Source organism: Neomonachus schauinslandi, chromosome 11 (assembly GCF_002201575.2).
Source record: "Neomonachus schauinslandi chromosome 11, ASM220157v2, whole genome shotgun sequence".
NCBI classification, from domain to species: domain Eukaryota; kingdom Metazoa; phylum Chordata; class Mammalia; order Carnivora; family Phocidae; genus Neomonachus; species Neomonachus schauinslandi.
The window spans coordinates 3,094,496-3,113,224 of NC_058413.1; the positions used below are offsets into that span (position 1 = coordinate 3,094,496).

General features: G+C 54.3%; 1 protein-coding gene across 1 annotated transcript in view; it reads left to right on the plus strand.

Moving 5' to 3' along the window:
* Positions 1–1,284: 1,284 nt before the first annotated feature.
* Positions 1,285–18,729, plus strand: part of SHANK2 (SH3 and multiple ankyrin repeat domains 2) — a 144,970-nt gene continuing 127,525 nt past the window's right edge. The window contains 2 exon segments of the mRNA XM_044919205.1: positions 1,285–1,456; positions 3,092–3,216. Of these exon segments, the coding sequence (XP_044775140.1) occupies positions 1,285–1,456; positions 3,092–3,216 (297 nt within the window).

Consider the following 18,729-nt stretch of genomic DNA (forward strand, 5'->3'; position numbering starts at 1 on the left):
AGGCTGTGAGTCCAGTGCTGGACAAAGCTGACCTTCAGTTGTCTGTGACTTCGAGCCTGTCTGCACGTTGCTCCCGCTGTTTGCTAGCTGCGTCCCCCAGTCTCCCGCTCCAAGCCAGGGGCCTGCTGAATTCCTCAGGACCCCGGGCATGCAGCCCTCTCTTGGCCAGCCCCTTAGGACCCTGGAGAAAGCCTCTCCACATAGCATCCTGCCCCTCCTCCTTCCCTGCGCGGTGGCCTGGCCTTCCAGCTGCCGACTTACTTACTTCCGGGGCAGCAGCGAGTCCTGGGGGGAGGCTGCCCCTGGAAGGTGGAGAGGGAGGGCCACCGTTCAGCCCCGGCCGTGTGGCCCGCCAGGAAGTCCACTTCCGTCCCGTGCCCCCGGGTGCCTCCAGGGGTGGACAGTTATGTGGCAAAGCGCCCTTACTGTAAATGATGGGAGGCTTTGGCAGCTGAAGCAAAGTTGGAGCCTTTGGGTTTCTTTCCTTTAAAAAAAAAAAAAATGCTGTGCCAAGAGGCAGGCGGTGTGGCTTTAGGCCGTCTGTCCAAGGGGATAGCCCCCAAGCCCCCTGCTCCCTGTCCCTACGGCTCATCATCCCCTAAAGGAGACCATGCCGTTCAACACCATGGCTTTGGTGTCGCTGGAGTGACCTGCCTCCTCCTGCTAGGAGCCCCCCCCCGGCAGCGCCCCGGCCGCCCCCTCCGCCAGCCTGCAGTTTCTCTGTGCCGGATGACGCCGTGCAGAGGCTGCCGTGGCATTGTGGGCTCCCTGGTGGTTGTCGGGACACCACATTCATTTGGGCCGGGAGGGAGGGGTCGCTGCCGCTCGGCGCCGGCTCGTGCGGAGAGCAAATAGAATTTGATTTTTGAAAACCCCTTCAGGAAGAAGAAGGAGAAAAAAAAAACCAAAAACCTGCTGCCTCATTTCTCCTCTGGCTGATTTCAGCGGGCTCCCCTGGAAGATGCATCAGCCTGGGTGCCCTGGCTCTGCTGCGCCTGGTAGCTCTGGGCCACTTACTTTCTTTGCCTCTGGGTGCCCGGAGCCAGCCCGCGCTGCCATGGCTCGGCGGCCTCCCCACCATGCCTGACTCCTTCCTCCCGCTCGCTCGCTCGCTCGGCTCCGCTCCGGCTCTGCCTCTGCCGGCCCCCCCCTCCGAGCCCCATTGTGCCGAGCCCGCCTATCCCGTTCGCCGGCCCCCCCAGCTGCCTCCGCTCCTCCTGCTCCCTGTGCTGCTTAGTTTCCTCCATGCTGCCTGGATCCGGCGAGCAGGGTGATTAATTGGCTATGATGATGAACGTCCCCGGCGGAGGATCAGCCACGGTGATGATGACGGGTTACAATAATGGTCGCTATCCCCGGAATTCTCTCTACAGTGACTGCATTATCGAGGAGAAGACAGTGGTCCTGCAGAAGAAGGACAATGAGGGTTTTGGATTCGTGCTCCGAGGGGCGAAAGGTAAGAGCGGCTGCTCCCAGTCTGGGTGCATTCCCATGTTGTGTGAGTGTGAGTGAGTGTGTGTGTGTGTGTGTGTGTGTGTGCACACCGTATGAAAATGCTCCCCGGCTCAGAAAGAAGCCTTCTTCCTGGGGGCACTTGGTTGCTAGACAACCATGTTCTTTAACATATTCTGCCGTACTCAGAAAACATCGGGGCTTCCTTTAGGAATATTTTCAATTTTCTGTACACAGTATTGCTCTGAACGAGCTCTCGCTGTCTCTCTCTCCCTCCCCCCACTCGTTTTTTTGTTTTGTTTTGTTTTTTTAATTGTGGGTTTAATCTATATTTTGTGGTTTAGTTCAGCCCAACTGTGGCTGGATTTGGAGCTCCTGGTCTCAGATATCCAGAATGACCCGGTGCTGAGTTTCAGATATCTAGAAACTGCCCCATTCTGGGAGTGGGCTTTGGCTCCAAGTGCGGCGGCGTCTGTGTGTGCCCGTCTCTAAGGTGACTTTGCAAAGGAAATGTGGCAAGATGGTCCCCTCTGCCGTGGACTGAGCCGGCAGCGTACACGTCATGTGGCCTGGGGTGGGGGGCTCCGGGGATGCATCCCATGGCGGTGCACCCCCCCACACACCAGCCCTTCACTTGGGGGCTTCCCTTTCAAAAGAAAACAAAATGGCATCAGCTCCCCAGGAGAGGAGACATCTGTCCACCGCGTGTGTGGGTAAGCCATGTGTAAGTTTCATGTCAGAGGCTCTGTGCTGTGCCGGGTCCTGCACCTGAGCTAGGAAAGGCCTCCTTCCCTGGGCGGCAGCCCCACCTGCCCCGAAACTCAGGCTGCCCAGGAGCCATCTGTCCAGATAGAGAAAGAAAAGATGAATCTGTCCCCGTGTGTGTGTGTGTGTGTATGACTGTCTGAGTGATGTTCTGTCCCCTCCCCCTGCTGGGGTCATCTTCATCTTCCCACCCACCCACCCCTGGCTGCTCATAACTACCCAGGGGAGTCCATCTCTTGCCCTGGAGTTTTGCTCGGCAGCCATGTGGGGCCCAGATACCAAGGCTCAGCTCTGCTGAGGAGCGGGGGCCCAGCCTTCCCGTGGGTGCTGGCCGCAGAGTGGTCGCTGAGAGCCGGGCTCCCTGCAGACAGAATTCGTAAGCAGATTCCAAATCCGCAGCCACCCACTGGGTCAGCGTTATGATCTGTCCATGCTCCAAGTTGAATTCCCTTGGTTGCGAGTCTACGTAGATATAAATTTGGCAAAGGGTTCATTGTGGTGTTTCTGGAGCTGTGTGTGGTTATGGGGGGAACTTTTCCATTTTTAGAACTGAAAATGTTTAGTCACTGATGCTTTTAAAGAAAATGACAGGCATGTACATAAAGACATGTACAGCAGAGCATATTATTCGGTGTTTTTAACAGAAAGGCCAAGAGATATGGTGGCACCAAAATGCAGTTGGCTTCATTGCTTGAGTTGGTGTTGACCCATGACTGTGAGCGGCAAGCCCTTCCCAGGGGAGAGCAGGCCTGGAGCACCCACTTCCAATGGGAGACATACACACCCCCTTTCTCTCAGGGGCCCTTGAGGGGCCGGGGCTGCCAACCTGGAAACACCACCCAGGCTTGTACTGAGGTATTCCTTGTCTTCCCAGCGGATACACCCATTGAAGAATTCACGCCAACGCCGGCGTTCCCAGCCCTGCAGTACCTGGAGTCCGTGGATGAAGGAGGGGTGGCATGGCAAGCCGGACTGAGGACTGGGGACTTCCTGATTGAGGTAGGGACACGGGTGTTTATATCTTTCTGCTTGGGGAGAGTGCCGACTCTCTTAGGGTTGGGGTCCATGGTTTTAGCAGCGCGGCCATTGAGCCAGACCTAGGGGGACTCACGGAGGCTGCCGTGGACCCATGTCGATTGGTTATTTCCTGATCCATCCATTGTGGATGCCATTTCCTGTGGATTCATGTGTTTGGATTGTCTTTAAGGCCTTGGCTGTAACTCTTGGGAGGTGGAAATGTTCATGGAAGTTGGCCATTGGTCTTGAAGTAGAAGGTAGAAGGAAGAGACACATGGTTGCCATGATGTTGGGGATGCACATGGATCTATGTGTGGTTCACTTGTAGCTGTACAAATAAACACCAGTAGGGGCCATTGCCCATTCTTGTGCCTTCAGGGCAGGATGGAGGGTGCTGTGCTGTGGTTCTTCCTTGCCTGAGGTCTGTAACCTTGGTGGCTGAGAGACCATTGATTTGTAAGTTGCAGTAACTGGCCAGGCAGATGATGGCCGTCAAAGACCAAGGAGCTCGTGCAAGATGGGTAGTTGGCACAAAAAGGAAATTATTAAATCCAGATACTTTGAAAACCAGCTTTTGCTAGTTGGTAAAAGGAGGGAGCATTCTCTTCCTTTGAAGAATCCCACTAGACACCAGTGCCATGTTTCTTGAGCTTTTGCTAGAGTTAGCACCGTGGTGTGTGTGAGGTGTCCGAGCTGTGAGCACATCTGAGCTCCCTGCCTTTTGCAGGTTTAGGTATTACTTTCAGTCTTGTTGTGCAAAGGACTCTGTTACTCTTTAGAAATATTAAGAATAAAAGAGCATGTTGTACCTTGGAAAAATTATTCTTAAGGGGTTCGGTTTGCTCCAGTAGCCCTCCTTGGGAGTTCATGTTTCTTGGAAAAGCATTCTGAGACCTGTCTCATCTACATCTGCACATGGCAGGTAGAAGGGGTAGATACAGGGTGGCCCTGCCACTGGGCCAGATGCTTGCTCGTTATACAGAGGAGATCCAGACCCTGATGAGCTGGCCAGTGAGAGCCGGTCTCCCCCTTATGCCTGAGCTTCCCAGGGTGCTGCTGAGCTCAGGTTTGCTCATGATCTCCTTAGTGCCTCTCAAGGCTGGTGGACTGAAGGAAATCCAGAAGGAAAGATGCTGCGGAGGAGAGCGAGCCAAGGAAAATGGAGCAGGTGCTTTACCTTCTTCCAGGTATCTTGTGTTGGTCCCATTTTATTTGCTGGAATCTGAATTTAAATTCTTATTGACCAGTCAGAGCCTGGCTCGGATGAGACCTTGGGTGCATTACCCAGAATGGTGGAGACTGGAACCTGCTGCGCTTTCATGGGTTAACTCGATTTGTAACCTCACGAAAATGCAGAGACTGGTTGAATCATCTTCTGTAGGATGTAGTTGTGATGTAAGTCTCCTCACCGTGTGTGTGTGTGTGTGTGTGTGTGTGTGTGTGTGTGTGTGTGTATGACAGAGACAGAGAGACCCAGAGACAGAGGCTCCAATAGGTCGACACAGGCGATGCTGGTTCTTGGTTTTAAATAATAAATGAAGGCTGCAGATACAAGCGTGTGCCCCATTGTTAGGCTCATGGGATTGCTTCCTCGATAAACTAGTCAGTAAGGGAAACGTGGGAGCGCCTCGGAGCGTGTGCTGGGCCCTTCCCTTTCGTGGGGAAGCAGAGCTGCACTGGGTTGGTGGACACTCCGCAGCACGTGCCTGACCCGGGCGGAGAAGGCAGGCCACCCGGTCAGATGGTCGCCTCCGTGGAAGTTGGGGGCATGAAGGGTGTGTGTACTTCTGCTGTCAAAGCAGCTCCTTGGACATTGCTTTTAACCTCTGATATGCAAATATATTTGCCATTTTGGAACAGGTTTATGTTCGAGGTAACCTCTGAATTCTAGGATTCTAGGAGTGGTGGGCCCTGAGATGCATTAATGCTGTGTTGGTGTTATTGTGTCCCAAAGACCTGCAGGAGGAGTGAGCCCTTCACAGCCCGCCTCGTCCCCCACCCCGTGTGTGTGTGGGTCCTATGCTAATGGGGGGACCAAGGGGTTGGACCTTTGGACCCTGACCTACCCAGTGCATTTCCAAGGACTCCCTTGAGTACAAGGGACTCAGAAAGTCTCTTTTAGGTGATTGAATTAAAAAGACTTGAGAATCTCCATTGAGGCGTTTTCCTAGCTACTGGATCGCACCCCTGGGGTAGTAAAATCACTTCCAGCCTTAGAGGTGCTTGCATTTTCCAACAGTTTTTCTGCATTTTCCGTTGCAAAGCTTCAACCTCAGGGGGGAGGGGGGTGGTGTTCTTCTGAACGAACTCATGGGTCTCGGGTGAATCTTGATTTTGGCCAGAAGCCATCCCTGGAATCAATGGGGTTTCTGAGCCTTGGTGAAGCGCAGGGTCCCACGTGCAAAGATAGTCAGTGAGGGCAAATTGTCCTTGTCACCCCATGTTCCTCTGGGCCAGCCTCCTTCTCTCCCTGCTCTTGGAAGGAAACTCAAGGCATGTCAGCTGTTTATATTCCCTCTAAAAACGCATGCTGCAGTTTGAACGTGGAGACCAAGGGGCAACTTTTGATGGGAATCTTTCCTCTTCAAAGTCCTGAGCATCTGCAAAACTTCCTTCTTCCTTCTTGGACTTGGTCATCTTGCTGGTCATCTTCCTTCTCGGACTTGGTCACCCGCACCTGTTGTGAAGGGTTTCCTACTGTGCGTGCTTTTCTTGGGTGCTTACCCTCCAGAATTTACGTCCCTCCTGCCTTAGCATTGGGGAGGAGTTTGCTCCTTTGTCGTTGGGACTGTCTCTTTGCTGACCACGCCCCCCCTCCCCCGCCCTGCTCCTGCCGAAAAGCAAAAGCTTCGAGTAGAGTTCCATGTAAAATGTTACCGTGAAACCAGGAACTACAGTGAGATCGATGGGTGCTAGTGAGCCAGTGGGTTGTCATAAAAGTTCATTTCAGAAGTGGAGAAGGAGGAGTGGGCATTTGAACGTGGGGGCTCCAGAGACCATGTGTATTGACCACTTTCAGATCAGCTTGATACGCTGGAATCCTCTGGATGGCTGGTGCCTCTGGGGCTTTCCCAGAGACCTTTAGGAGGCAGTGGGAGTGGGCAGGGCAGTGGGGGCGGAGTCCTTCCTGGGAGAGCGATGCTTGCAGAGACGTGGGTCCCGGCGTCAGTGACGGGCTGTGGGGAGAAGTGAGCAGGGGAGTCAGGGCAAGGTTTTCTTTCCCTGCACATCACATGTAAGCAAGCATGAGGACTCCAGCAGCCAGGAATGATAAAAGTCCCACATCCCTTTTGGTTACAACAGGAAACCCAGTTCAAACTGGGTTTAATAATGATAGAAGCTTGTCGGAGAACTGAAAGTAAAGAGTTTAGGGGGAGAATCAGCCTCCAGGCACAGATTGTTGAAGGCTTCATCTGCTTTTTCCTTGAGATCGTCTTGGTTAGGTCTCCCCAACCCCATGAGATGGGGCAGGAGAGGCTACTTACGAGGAATCATAAGGAGGACGTAGAGGGCTCGCAGATGACAGTTTTGCACCCAGTAATTAAGGAGACGTGGAGGTTTGGAGATGTCCCTTTGGTGTTCTGCAAGGGACTCCCCACACTGGACGGCTGGCTGGGCATCAGAGCCTCCTGTCCTTATTTATAGAGAGACCCGATTACCAGCCCACACCTTCAGAGTCAGAGTCTCGAGGCAGGACCTTGGGCGTGGCGTCTTTAGGACACTTCAGTGATGCTGCCAAGGGTTCTAGCATCAGGCAGGGTGATGACCAGCTGGCCTGATCATGTTGGCTTTCTGAACCTCTTAATTTGGCATTTTAACTGAAGGATAGAAGCAGGCCCCACACTCATCTCCTTGTCGTGACACCGGGGCTGTCTTCCTTCCACAAACTGCCCATCCCGAAACCCAAGTTTTGTTGCTTGCATCACTTTCTTTAACAAAAACATCCTCTATCGCAAGAATTGCTCATAATACAACTAAACAGTTAACCTCAAAAGGGCAAACAACATTCACGACAAACACAACCAAGACAGTGTCCGAGGGTATATCAGCCCAAGCACCCCACAATCCCGTCTGACCCTCACTGTGAGCCCAGAAAGTGGCATCTGTTGTCCTCCCCGTGTTACGAGGACATGGGGAATGAGGAAACCGGGCACAGAGAGGTGAAATCCCTTGCCCACCGTCATGGAGCGTGCGAGTGGAGACACTGGAATTCTGACCTGGGCTGCCTGACTCCATGATGCCACAGCTCAGAGGTTCATGAGAGATGCTTTGATGTGCTTGAAGTATAAACGGGCAGAGGGAAGAAGAAAAACAGATGATGAGCTGCCAATTCTTATTTTCAAATTAGCAAATGCTTTTTTTTTATTACTATACCCGTCGCCGGTGACAGCACTCATATGTTGCTATGTGAAAGAATAAATCGCCATAAACTTTTCAGAAATCGATGTGATAGTATGTAATAAGAGCTGTAAAGCCGAATCGGGGAGTTTTACATCTAGGAATCCATTCTGAGGGAAAGAACTGAAAACAGGCAGAACGGAGACCACAGTGTAGCAGAAGCAGAATAAGGGGATGGGGGCCGCAGGGAAATGAAGAAGGGGACCTCGTGCATCCATCGTGGATCCGCAAGAAAGTGTTTCAAAATGAGGCTTGCAAGGAGTTTTCGATACTAATGAGAACTGATCACCTCTATTAGGTGAAAAGGGCAGACCCAAAATTATCTGCACGATACCATCTAAATTATACCACCTGTCCCCAAAATAGGCCTCGGCAGGGGGGAGGGGGGAAGGAAAGGAAATGTTAACCCCTGGGTGATGGGGTCGTGTGTGATCATTGTCTCTTACTTCAGACTTTTGTCTTTTTCTCAGAATTTCCAAAATGACAGCATTCACTTTTCTGACAGGTATTAATTTCATAAATAGAAAGCTATTCCTTTGGAGAAGCTGTCACACGCAACTGAGTGGTGTCTCAGCCTCCGTGGCCAAGGCGTTGCTGTTTGCTTTCAGGACGAGAACACTTTCCTGGGTGTTAATTATTTTCCTGGGGCCATTGCTCACCAACCTGATGCCGTGCTGGAGGCTCCTATGGTTTTTGTGATTGTTTTCTTAGCCCTGAAGTGGCCAATCTCATTTTTGTGTTAATTCCCTAAATAGGTTTTCCCTTGCAATTAAACCAGGCAGCAATATCCTTCATCCTTGAAAAGTGATGCTTGAGTTTGCTAATTACTTTTCCTCGTATTAAATGCTTGCACTAGTGATGGCCTACAACTGTTTTATAATCTCAGTTTGCACTGAAGTGAGGACGCTAAGAGGGATGCCCCGGTGTTTTCCTGAGAGACCGTTTGAGTATCTTATAAAATGTTTCTTTGGCTGCTACTTGAGAATGGGACTTGAAAAACCTAACACGGGTTCTAGCACACATTTGCCTGAACCGTTACTTGTAACCAGGCTGGAGCTACGAACAGTTGTTAAAGCCTGGTGGTAATCTGCCAGCCTCCCCCAGCTTCAAAATTAACTTGTATGAAGGAGAGGAGACAAAGTTCAGGTTATGGCCGATCAGTCGCTCTGCACGTCATTGATCAGCACGTGCTTCCTGGGTCCCAGGGTGCCCATCAGCAAAAAGGGTGGTTGTGAGGATTCAGTCACCAAAACGAGCTATGTGCCATGAGCTCTGGGCATGTGGATTGCCGTGGGTGCTGGTCCTGTTAGTTAGGAGAAGGCCGAGGGCCAGCCGTGCTGGGCACAGAGTTAGCATTCCATCAGCATTTGCTGTCAACAAGCATCCTGTCCTTCATCGTCATTCATGATGCCTGACTGAGAAGAGGGAACCAATAACTGTTAGTTGAACAAGTAATAATAGCAAGCCGCCGTACGTTATAATAAAGGCAGGTGGATCATTGCCACTACCGTCTCAAGCATGGAGCAGTTACAGAGCACATCTGCCCTGTGCCAAGCACAGTCAGTCACCATGTGCCAAGTACATTCCAGCCAAGAGCACATTGGCCGTAGCTTCTCGGTGCCTCTCCGTGGACGACATATCGGCTGGTGCAGGCACCTGCCCCGCCCCACCCCCAAGCCCCAAGTATCCCTGGCAGGCATACCTCCAGATCTGGCTTGAACCTCTGCTCCCAGGGCGCTCCCTCACTGCCTTGCTCAGTTCTGTTCTGGCATGAGTCTGGCTTTTGGGTAATCTTGGAATTTCTCTTCCTGATTCCCATTTTGCCCTCCAGCCGCAAATCCCAGGGCTGAGGCCAGAGCCCTGCTGTGGTTCCCGTGGTGCCAGCATCCCTTCTACCCAGTTGTTCAGCCACACCACCCGGCTCACATTTCTCTGCCTTGCCTTTCAGGATAGCATGAGAGGCTTCATCACATGTCCTGCTGGTGCCCACATGGCCAAGCTGGGAACTCTACCCACCCCACCCCCCAAATTCTTAACGTCTTATTCAAGTAATTTTAAATGAGTATTTGATTCGATAAGGAAGTTAAGACCCAATGCCAGCTGATATTAGCAGGAAGCAAGGGCAACCGGTGAATTCCTGACTTTGAGTCACATTGATACTTCAGTTGTGAAGCTCTGTTGGTTTCACGTCGAAGACAAGCAGGGCCCTGTGGCTGTCTGTGGTCTCTCCAAGTGTGGAGTGTTTCTGTTCTGAAGCTATGTGGCTTTTTGCTGTACACATTTTGGAAAAGGCCTGGGGCCCCCCGGCCAGCCTCCCACGCCAGCTCCCCTGCTTCAGGCTGCCGGCACCCGGGTCAATGCCGGGGGTAAGCGTGGCCATCTTGACCTGCCTCTCCATCCCCCTGCCCAGCCTTGCTGGGGTCTAAGCTTCCAGTCCACTTCTCAGTGATGACTTCAGTAGCAAATAAAAGTCAGCACAGAGGAACGCAGCTGTGTCCGTTGATTGCCTTCAGACAATGCCAATGCCCATGGCAAATGGTTGTGCCCTTCCAAGGCTCGTAGCCTTGGGGTCTTCACTATCTGGGTCTCATAGCACTGGGGTCTTTGCTCTCCAAGGCTCTAAAGAGGCCCCTGCTCTGGGCAGAGCCTGGGAGCCTGGACCCCTTTCCTGCACATAGCCAGCCATAGCCCCTTCTGTGCCTGGAGAATAGTTCACTTTGTCCTCCATATTGACTGGGAACAGGTGGTCCAGGCTGAGGAGCAGCCCAGAACCCTGCTGAGAAGGTAGATGCAGGCATCTTAGCTATTGCAAATCTGAAGTCTTGGCTCATTCATTTTGGGGTTCTAATTTGAAGCATCAGTGATTTCAATTTCAGGCTAAAAAAAGATTCAGAATCACTTCAGGGGACCACGGCTGCTGTGCTCAAGGCTCCGTAGGCCTGGCAGATGGCAGTGCACTGGGTTGGATAGAGACAAAAAGGAGCCATGGTCAAGGGCACCGGCTGTGCCATGTGATCTGGATTTGAATCCAGCCTCTGTCACTTGACTATTTGAATGTGAACTTGAGCACAGCTCTCATCCCTTGGCCTCAGTTTCTTAAACTATAAATAAAAAATGTGTTTGAAGCACATAGCATGGTTCCTGACAGCGTGGGATCTCAGCAATCGGTAGCAATCGTACAAGTCATGTTTGCAACTTCATTCATTCAGGTGCTGGGCTGGCATGTGCTGTGGGGGAGAAAGGACATGAATGAGACTCAGTCCCTCTGGGAACTCACAGTCTGGAAGGGGGCAAAAGCAGGGTATGATGAAGGCCCCAAGATAAATCTGAAAAAGGACTTTGTGCAAGAGATGGTGTTGGCACCATGCTTAGTTGGGTACATGGGGTTTCTATAGGCAGAACTCAAGAGGGAGGGTCCCAGGGAGAGCTCCGGGTGTCAGGAACATTCAAGGTGGATTTGGGGAGTGGCCGAATGTTATGGAGCTGGGGGTGACTGGGTCCAGTCCAGGGAGGGCCTGGAATGTCAGTTTAAGTCGGGGCAACTGTGTGTGGCTGGTCAGTGGCGGGGAGCAGTAAGACATGGTCATCAGAACTCTCCGTGGTGCTGAACCTCTCCAGGGAGTTCTCCGTGGTGCTGAACCTCTGGCTACGAGAGCTCTCCGCGGGCCTGAAACAGAGCAGGGAGGATGCTGACCGCCCCCCCACTCCCCCCTCCCCCCCACCCACACACACCCCGGCCCAGGAGAAGCAGCCTGGTGGGAGGCCTTGGTGCTTCTTCTCTCATTCCCTTCACCTCCCACCCCTGCATCCTGTGTCCTTGGCCTTTCTGGGCACCACAGCTTCTTATTTGGTGAGAGTGCCTGTCTGCTTGGTGGGGAAATCTCTCCTGTGAGGAGGGGTGAAGGGACCAATATGGGTTGAGTGTTTGCAGCGTCCTGTGCTCTAAGCTGGCTTTCACTTCATCACTGAGGTCTGGGCTTACACGTCACCTTCCCAGAGGGCCTCCCTGGGTCCCCTCTGGTTGCCCCTGACACTGTCACTCCACAGTGTGCTTCTTCCACCATCAGAATCGTCATATGTGTTGAGTGATCAACTATCTCCCTCATGAGGATGCCTTCCCCTGCAGGCTGGAGAGCTTGCTGACCTGGTCCCTACTGTGTGTCCAGCACCCAGTACATGCCTGATGCTTAACAGAGGCCCCAAAACCTGTGTTCAATGATGGACGCTCCTGGGAAGTAGGCATTTATGCTCATTTTGCAGGTGATGGAGATTAGATGGATGGTAAAGGCCCCACAGGGAGAGCTGACTCCCAAGCTTGCATCTTTCTGATGCCCTGGGCAAGTCTCAAGTCACTGAGACATAATCTTATAACCATCTTTCTCAACCTGAGGAGGATGCTGTAGACCCAGCCCCAGTCCACATGCGGTGAGGTCTGCAGGAGGCATGGTGAGGCGAGAGCTGGTTTGGGGTTCTCTGATATGCTTCTTGATTCTCCTGAAAGGAGCTCTCCTGGGTCCTCTCCACCTGCCCGCCCTCCCTCCCTTCCTCCCACTCACTCATCTCCCAGTATGCTCAGCAGGCTCTCGTTAGCATTGATTTGTCTCCGTCTGCAGTGCCCTTTTGTGGGGCATTTCATGATACAAGTGGTTAGGTTGGCAAATGAACTGAAGGAAGGCCTCATGCTAAATGCCCTGTCGGATCTTCTAATTGATGGGGTTTGTCAGTCCTGGGAATTAGGGTGTGTGCACGCCAACTATAAGAAGAGTTAAAAAGAGAAGGGCTGGGGACGGGAGAGTGGACAGCCATAGTTACCATCTGATGGTATAAAGTCCTGAGTGGTCTCCTTGCTTTGGTGCCATGAGACCAGTCACCCACAGGCAAAATTTCTGATTCCCTCTAGCTGGGACCTTTGGTTTCATATAACATACTTTTCAGTGCACCTCCTCTCTGCTCAGCCCCCAGTCATGGAGATGAGTGGAGGCCATCTTTGCCCTTGAGTGGCCAAGTGGAGTGGGGAGGAAAGCCCAGAAACCTCTGTTGGGCCTCAGGGCTGGGGCAGAGAGGAAGGGATGGGTTATTCAGACAAGTTGGGGAGGTGGCACACACATCCAGCCCGGAACGACAGATGGGCCTTGACCCTGGCCCTCTCTCCCTGGTCTCCCAAACATACCACACTTCCTCCCACCCCCAGCACTTGCTCACACTGCTCACTCATGCTCTCCATTACCCCTCTCCCACCTCCACCTGCGTAACTGGCTCACCCTCAGATCTCTGCTTTGTGGCCTCCCCTCAGGGAGGCCTCCCTGACAGTCCCCGAGACACCTGTTCACAACGCATGTCACTGTCCCTGCCTGAACTGACCTAAGGAGCCAGCCAGAACCCAGCTCATGACAGGCACACAGTCAGGATCTGTGAAATGATGGAAGGTACCACAGGGGAAGGGCACAGCCTAGAGGAAGGCTCAGAGGCAGGAGCACCTAGAAGTGTGTGGGAAATGTCAGGAGGCCCAGGAAGGATGAAGAGGATGGGGCCTCCATGTCAGGGAAGGCCTTAAATGCAGAGCTGACTCATGGGGCCTCACTCTGTCACTGGAGGCAAGCTCACTTGAGTGTTTTAGCAGGGACTTCTATGGCTGGAGAAGGGAGGTGGAGGCAGACCGGAGCCCGCTGCCCTCGAGAAGCAGGTCAGAGCAGGGATTCAAGGTATGGTCCTAGGAGGCAGCCCTGCTGGGTCCAAATCTAACTGCCCCAACTGTGCACTGTGTGGCCTTGAGCAAGTTACACAACCCCTCTGTGCCTCGATTTTCTCACCTGCAAAGTGGGAATAAGAGCATCTATCTCATAGAGCCTCCCCAGGGTTAAGTGAGTTTGTAAGTCTAAGGCACATAGAAAGAGCGGGGCATGAGCTAAGTAGTGTATGCAAGAGGGACTATTACTATTATGTTGCTGTTGTGCAGCCCTGGGAGGGACGCAAGCCTTCCTGAGCAGGCCAGGCCCCCCTCCCTGCCAAGGCAGGGTGTCACTGCCCAGGAACCTCTCCCCCATGGGACCTGCCATGCTGAGGTCAGGTGTGAGCCCCATGAGGACCCTGGTGCCCAGCATGGGCTTTGGAGAGATGGGGTATGGTAAGTGAGGGAAGGCAGGAGAATGCTGATCTGCAGGAACCAGTGCCATTCACACTTACCCCTGGGCCCAAACAGGGCGGTGCCAGGACAGGCCAGTGCCCTGTGGCTCCTGATACAGGAATGGAGTTTCTGGATTTCTCCCAGGCAAGGGCATTAGACCGACGTCCCCCCCACCCGATGCCATTCCTGCTGTGCTTTTAGCATCGTCCTCCCGCAGCTAAACCCACATCACTATGTGCTCCGTGCGTGCTACCTCCCCGAAGCCTCGCCAGAACCCTGGGAGGTGGGTTGTGACACCATCCTCATTTCTCAGGTGGAGAAAGTGAAGCCCAGGGAGGTCAAAACAGCAGCTCAGAGTCACAAAGCCCCCACGTGGCCCAGTGCCACCCTCCAAGCTCCCTGCCTTTCTGCTCATGCTCATGCTCAGGTGAGAAGTCACTCCAGAGTCCAGTCCCTGCCTGGGCTGCTGTCCCAGGTCCTCCCTTGTGCTCCCAGTCTGCGCTCCATTCCCAGCTCTAGGGAGACTCCCATCATCACTGTTCAGTAAAATCCAGTTCCTACCTTGGCCACAAGGCCCTACAGCCCCCAGCCTCCCCACCTCCCCCCTGCACATCCCCTCCCTCCCCTTCCCCCACCCCTGCCTGCTCACTTGGTTCCCACACTCCGGGTGCCTCTTGCCCACGCCTCCTCTTCCAGACCTTCCCTGACCAACCTCATCTGAAGGGCACAAACCTCCACAAACTGCATGCCTCTACAGAGGGACGTTTCTCTTCTCGGCTTTGCCACGCACGGGGTTTATGTAACACATGATGTGTGGGCTGAACATCTCCCCTCCGGAGCCCGAGTCCCCTCCGAGGGCAGAGCCCTCATCGAGAGCCTGGGGTCACCCCAGCACCCAGGAGAACAGAGTCAGGTGCAGAGCAGAAGCCTAATTTATGTTTGTTGATGGAATGGGTGAGCTCCTGGCGAGCTCTGGGCCTGGCCCAGAGGTTAGCTGACTCCATGAGGATGGCAGGAAGCCCTGAGAGCACATGCTGGAAACTTCCATGCTGGAGGGGTGATTCGTCTCTCCTAGACCACCTCCCTCATACCCCACCCCCAGTCAGCACCTCGAAAAGTGGACAGAGACACAGGGGCCTGCTGACTTTCATCAGAGAGAACCACACTAAGCCAGTCCCTCTCCCTAAGTTCCAGAACTCTCTTCCAATACCCACTCAAATCCCACGGACTTTCCAGGAGGATGTGTGCCTCTGCTCTTAGAATGTTAGGGGTTGGGAGTAAACTCTGCTCCCATGTAAGCCTGGTGACTGGTTTTTCCAAGAGTGCTCTTCCTTCAGGGTTGGCGGAAGTCATGCCCGCCCGGGTAGCATTGGGAATATGGATAAGCCAGAGGAAAGTCAGATGATGCTGCCAGGAGACAGGGTTGTTTGTTGTAATGTTTATCTTCTCAGGTTTTTATTTCTTTACACGTGTCTCTCAGAGATGCATTTGGTCACGTGTGTATACACGTGCAGATCTTAGTCATTGTGGCGAAATACACGTATCATAAAATTTACCAATTCAGCCACTTTACCATGTACAATCTAGGGGCATTTCGCGCACCCACGGTGTGGTGCCACCATCCTCTCTCCCTAGCTCCAGAACAGTTTTCATCCCCAAAAAGATACCCCGTCCCCATTAGCAGCCACTTCCAATCCCCCCCCCACCCTCCACCTCCTTCCACTGAGAATGTTTTCAAGGTTCCCCCACGGGGAGCACGTATCACAGCTCCATTCCTTCTACGGCCAAATGATGTTCCATTGTGTGGATTAAACCACATTTTGTGTATCCACTCGTTCACTGATGGGCGTTCCGGTCATTTGCACCTTTGGCTCTCATGCATAATACAGCTGTAAAAGTGCATGTACAGAATGTTGTTGCAGTCCCTGTTTTCCATTCTTTGGGGTGCACACCTCCGAGTGGACTTGCAGGGTCCTGTGGTAAACCTGTGTTTATTGAAACTGCCGACCCCGCCTGGGGTGGAAGCAACAGGCATTCAGTGAGCCCCTAGTAAATGGCCATCTTTGGGCCCATCCTGGCAGGAGATGTGGGAGAGCAGAGGGAGGGGAGGTGGCCCCGGCCCCCAGTGACAAAACTCAAAGCCACCAGCAACTTCACTTCCAGCTGGCGTGTGCTGGGGCTGCAAATAACATGAGCCACGGCGATGGCGGTAACAGTGGGAAATGCTCCCGTGTCCTGAGCACTCCCTGCATGCCAGGCTTCGTTTGGAGGATTTCACATGCACGAACTCTCTTAGTGCTCAGGTCTTTTTTCTGCACGAGGAGCCTGGGGCACAGAGAGGGGAAGTCACTTGCCCACAGACACAGAGCAAGCAAGTGGCAGAGCTGGGCTGCGGTCAAGGCGGGTGACTGCTCCAGGGGCCATGCTGTGAGCTTCTCCACCATGGGGTGGGAGGAGGTAGGGCCAAGGAGGGCAAGGCCAGAGGAGCCAGGTGACCGCTGGGGGCACGGCAAGAAGAACCATAGGATGGGATGTGCAGACGGGCAGACACCTGGGTTTCGGTGGCTGATCACCTCAGAGACCATTGGTGGGTGGCCGCCAAGGGGGCCAGAGGTGGGAGGAACGGGGAAGCCTGGGAAGGACACCTGAGGTGAAGTGGGTTGTGGCATCCAGGAGGGGCAGTGGGGGCAGCTGGTGCCAGGAGCAGCTACAAAGGAGGGACAGTCGCTCGGGCCCTGGGACTCACAGCCAGCTGGGCAGAGTTGTGGGTGCTGCGAGAGTCAATGTCACGGTCACCCCCGGGAGCCACCCCGTCCGCTGCTGCTAATTTGTGTGAATGCCGCCCGTCACAGCCCTGCGTCCCCGCGAGGGCGGGTCTGGGAGACTCCCATTCCCCAGCATGGAAGCCGAGGCTCAGGAAGACCACGGGCCTGCCCAGGCCCTCACAGCTCTCGGGGCAGACATAGGGCCAGAGGGCTGCAGGCCCTGCCACGTCTTTCCAGGGTGGGTCTCATCACCCAGCCCCAAGACCCACCTGGAGACAGCGCAGTAGGTCAGGGCCTGAGGAGAGACGCGGACTAAGCAGAGGGAAGGTCCATGAATGGGGAGGTCATAACTGATTGGAAGATCCCTGGGGGGCTTCCTGGAGGAGGTGAGGGGAGCAGCGTCTTTCAGCATCAAGGGCAATTGGTTAAGGATGGAAGCAAAGCAAGAGCACCCAATCTCCTCAATGCTCCCCAATTGTGTTATTCTGGAATTTTCTGTACAACTGACAGAACTCAATTCAGACTGGCTCAGCACGCAGAGGGAATTGACTGGTTTGAGTAACTGGAAATCCTGGAGATGTTTGGCTTCAGGCACAGCTGGATCCAGGCGCTCAGCAGTGTCCCCAGGATCTTGCTCCCTCTCATCTCTGGGTGTCTCTGCATTGGCTTCGTGCCCAAGCAGGTTCTCCCCACAAAGGTGGCAGACTCAGTCCATAGGAGCTCCAGGTTTTCATCCTGTCAGTGGGGAGCCTCAGCAGAAAAGAGCATCTCGTTGGCCTGCCTCGGGTCACATGACCATCGCTGAGCCCGTGACCCGCTGGACCGATGGAAGGTGCTGTCTGTCCAGGCAGGGTCACATGCCCTCCCCAGTGGGGGTGGGCTGGCTCCTGAAGGAAGGTTTGAGTCCCGGCTATAGGAAGGAGGGAGACAAATGTCTGGGCAGGCGGACTCAGCAGCCAGCCACCCCCTGCCTGGCGTGCAGGGCACCTGCGACGGATCTCTGCCTCTCCCAGCTCACCCTGCGTGCTGTGCTGTCATGGGCCCATTCAGCCCTGACCCTCAGGCAGGACTGCGGGTTCTGTGTGGGCACACAGCTTCTCTGATACCCCCAGCCGGTGACCCAGACCCTGTGGCAAGCTGAGGCCAAGAGGCCCAGAATTTCCTGCTCTGTGGCATATCCAGACCTGGTCCCAAGCACAGGCAGGGCTGCGTGGCCATCTGGTGCCTTGTAAGGACCTCTGGGTCCCTCCCGCCCCACCAGGCTTGGCTAAGCAGGGTCCCGGAGTTCAGGGGCTGAGCTCTCCCCTCCTCTGCCCGGGAAGTCTTGGGGCGGCAGCTCTTGTACACAGCACGGCCTCTGAGTCCTGACTCTTCCTGGTTTGCGGACGGCCACCTCCTTGCTGTCCCCACATAGCGGAGAGAGCAAGAGATCGTCTCTCTGGTGTCTCTTCCGAGGACACAAATACCATCACGGGGCCCCCACCCGCCTGACCTCATCTGACCCTAAGTGCCTCCCACAGGGAGTTAGGGCTTCGACATAGGAATGCAGGGGGAGCTCAGACATTTAGTGTCCATGAGAGGGGCATGCTGGGGAAATGAGCCCCCCAGGGCCTCTGCCCTGCCGTGCAGGGCGAGGGCGTGTCCGAAGCCGGCGGGGAAGCAGCCTTTCCTGCCTGAGACCCTCGGTCACTTGCACCGAATGGCCCGGTTTCGGGAGCCACGGCCACTCGGGGGACCAGAAAGCCACCGTCTCAGCAGTTGGACCCCAGCCGTAGTGCTGGGGGCCACACAGCCCTGGGAATAATAAACCCTCTGCCCGTCGCGCAGCTCCTGGTGTGTGCCAGGACCTCCGTCCACACCCAGCAGCCTCCCGAGGGAGGCAGCAGCCCAGTAGTGCCCTTTTGCACTCCAATGCCATCCTCTCTACGGCTTTGCTTGCATTAAGGGGACACCCGTTACGAAGGGTGCCCTCCAAGATCATCTTTCCTCTTTTACTTCCAGCAGGAATGGGAGCATGGCCACCTTGCTCAGAGCAGGAGCTCCCCTGGAGGAAGAGCTTCCCTGGGATGGGGGCCCCTCTCAGTCCTCACCTCTGCCCCCAAAGTGTCCGGGCAGGGGAGCTCTGGGAAAAAAGGACGCGTGTGATTCCACTCACATGAGGTCCCTGGAGTCGTCAGACTCACAGAGATTAGAGAGTGGACGGTGGGC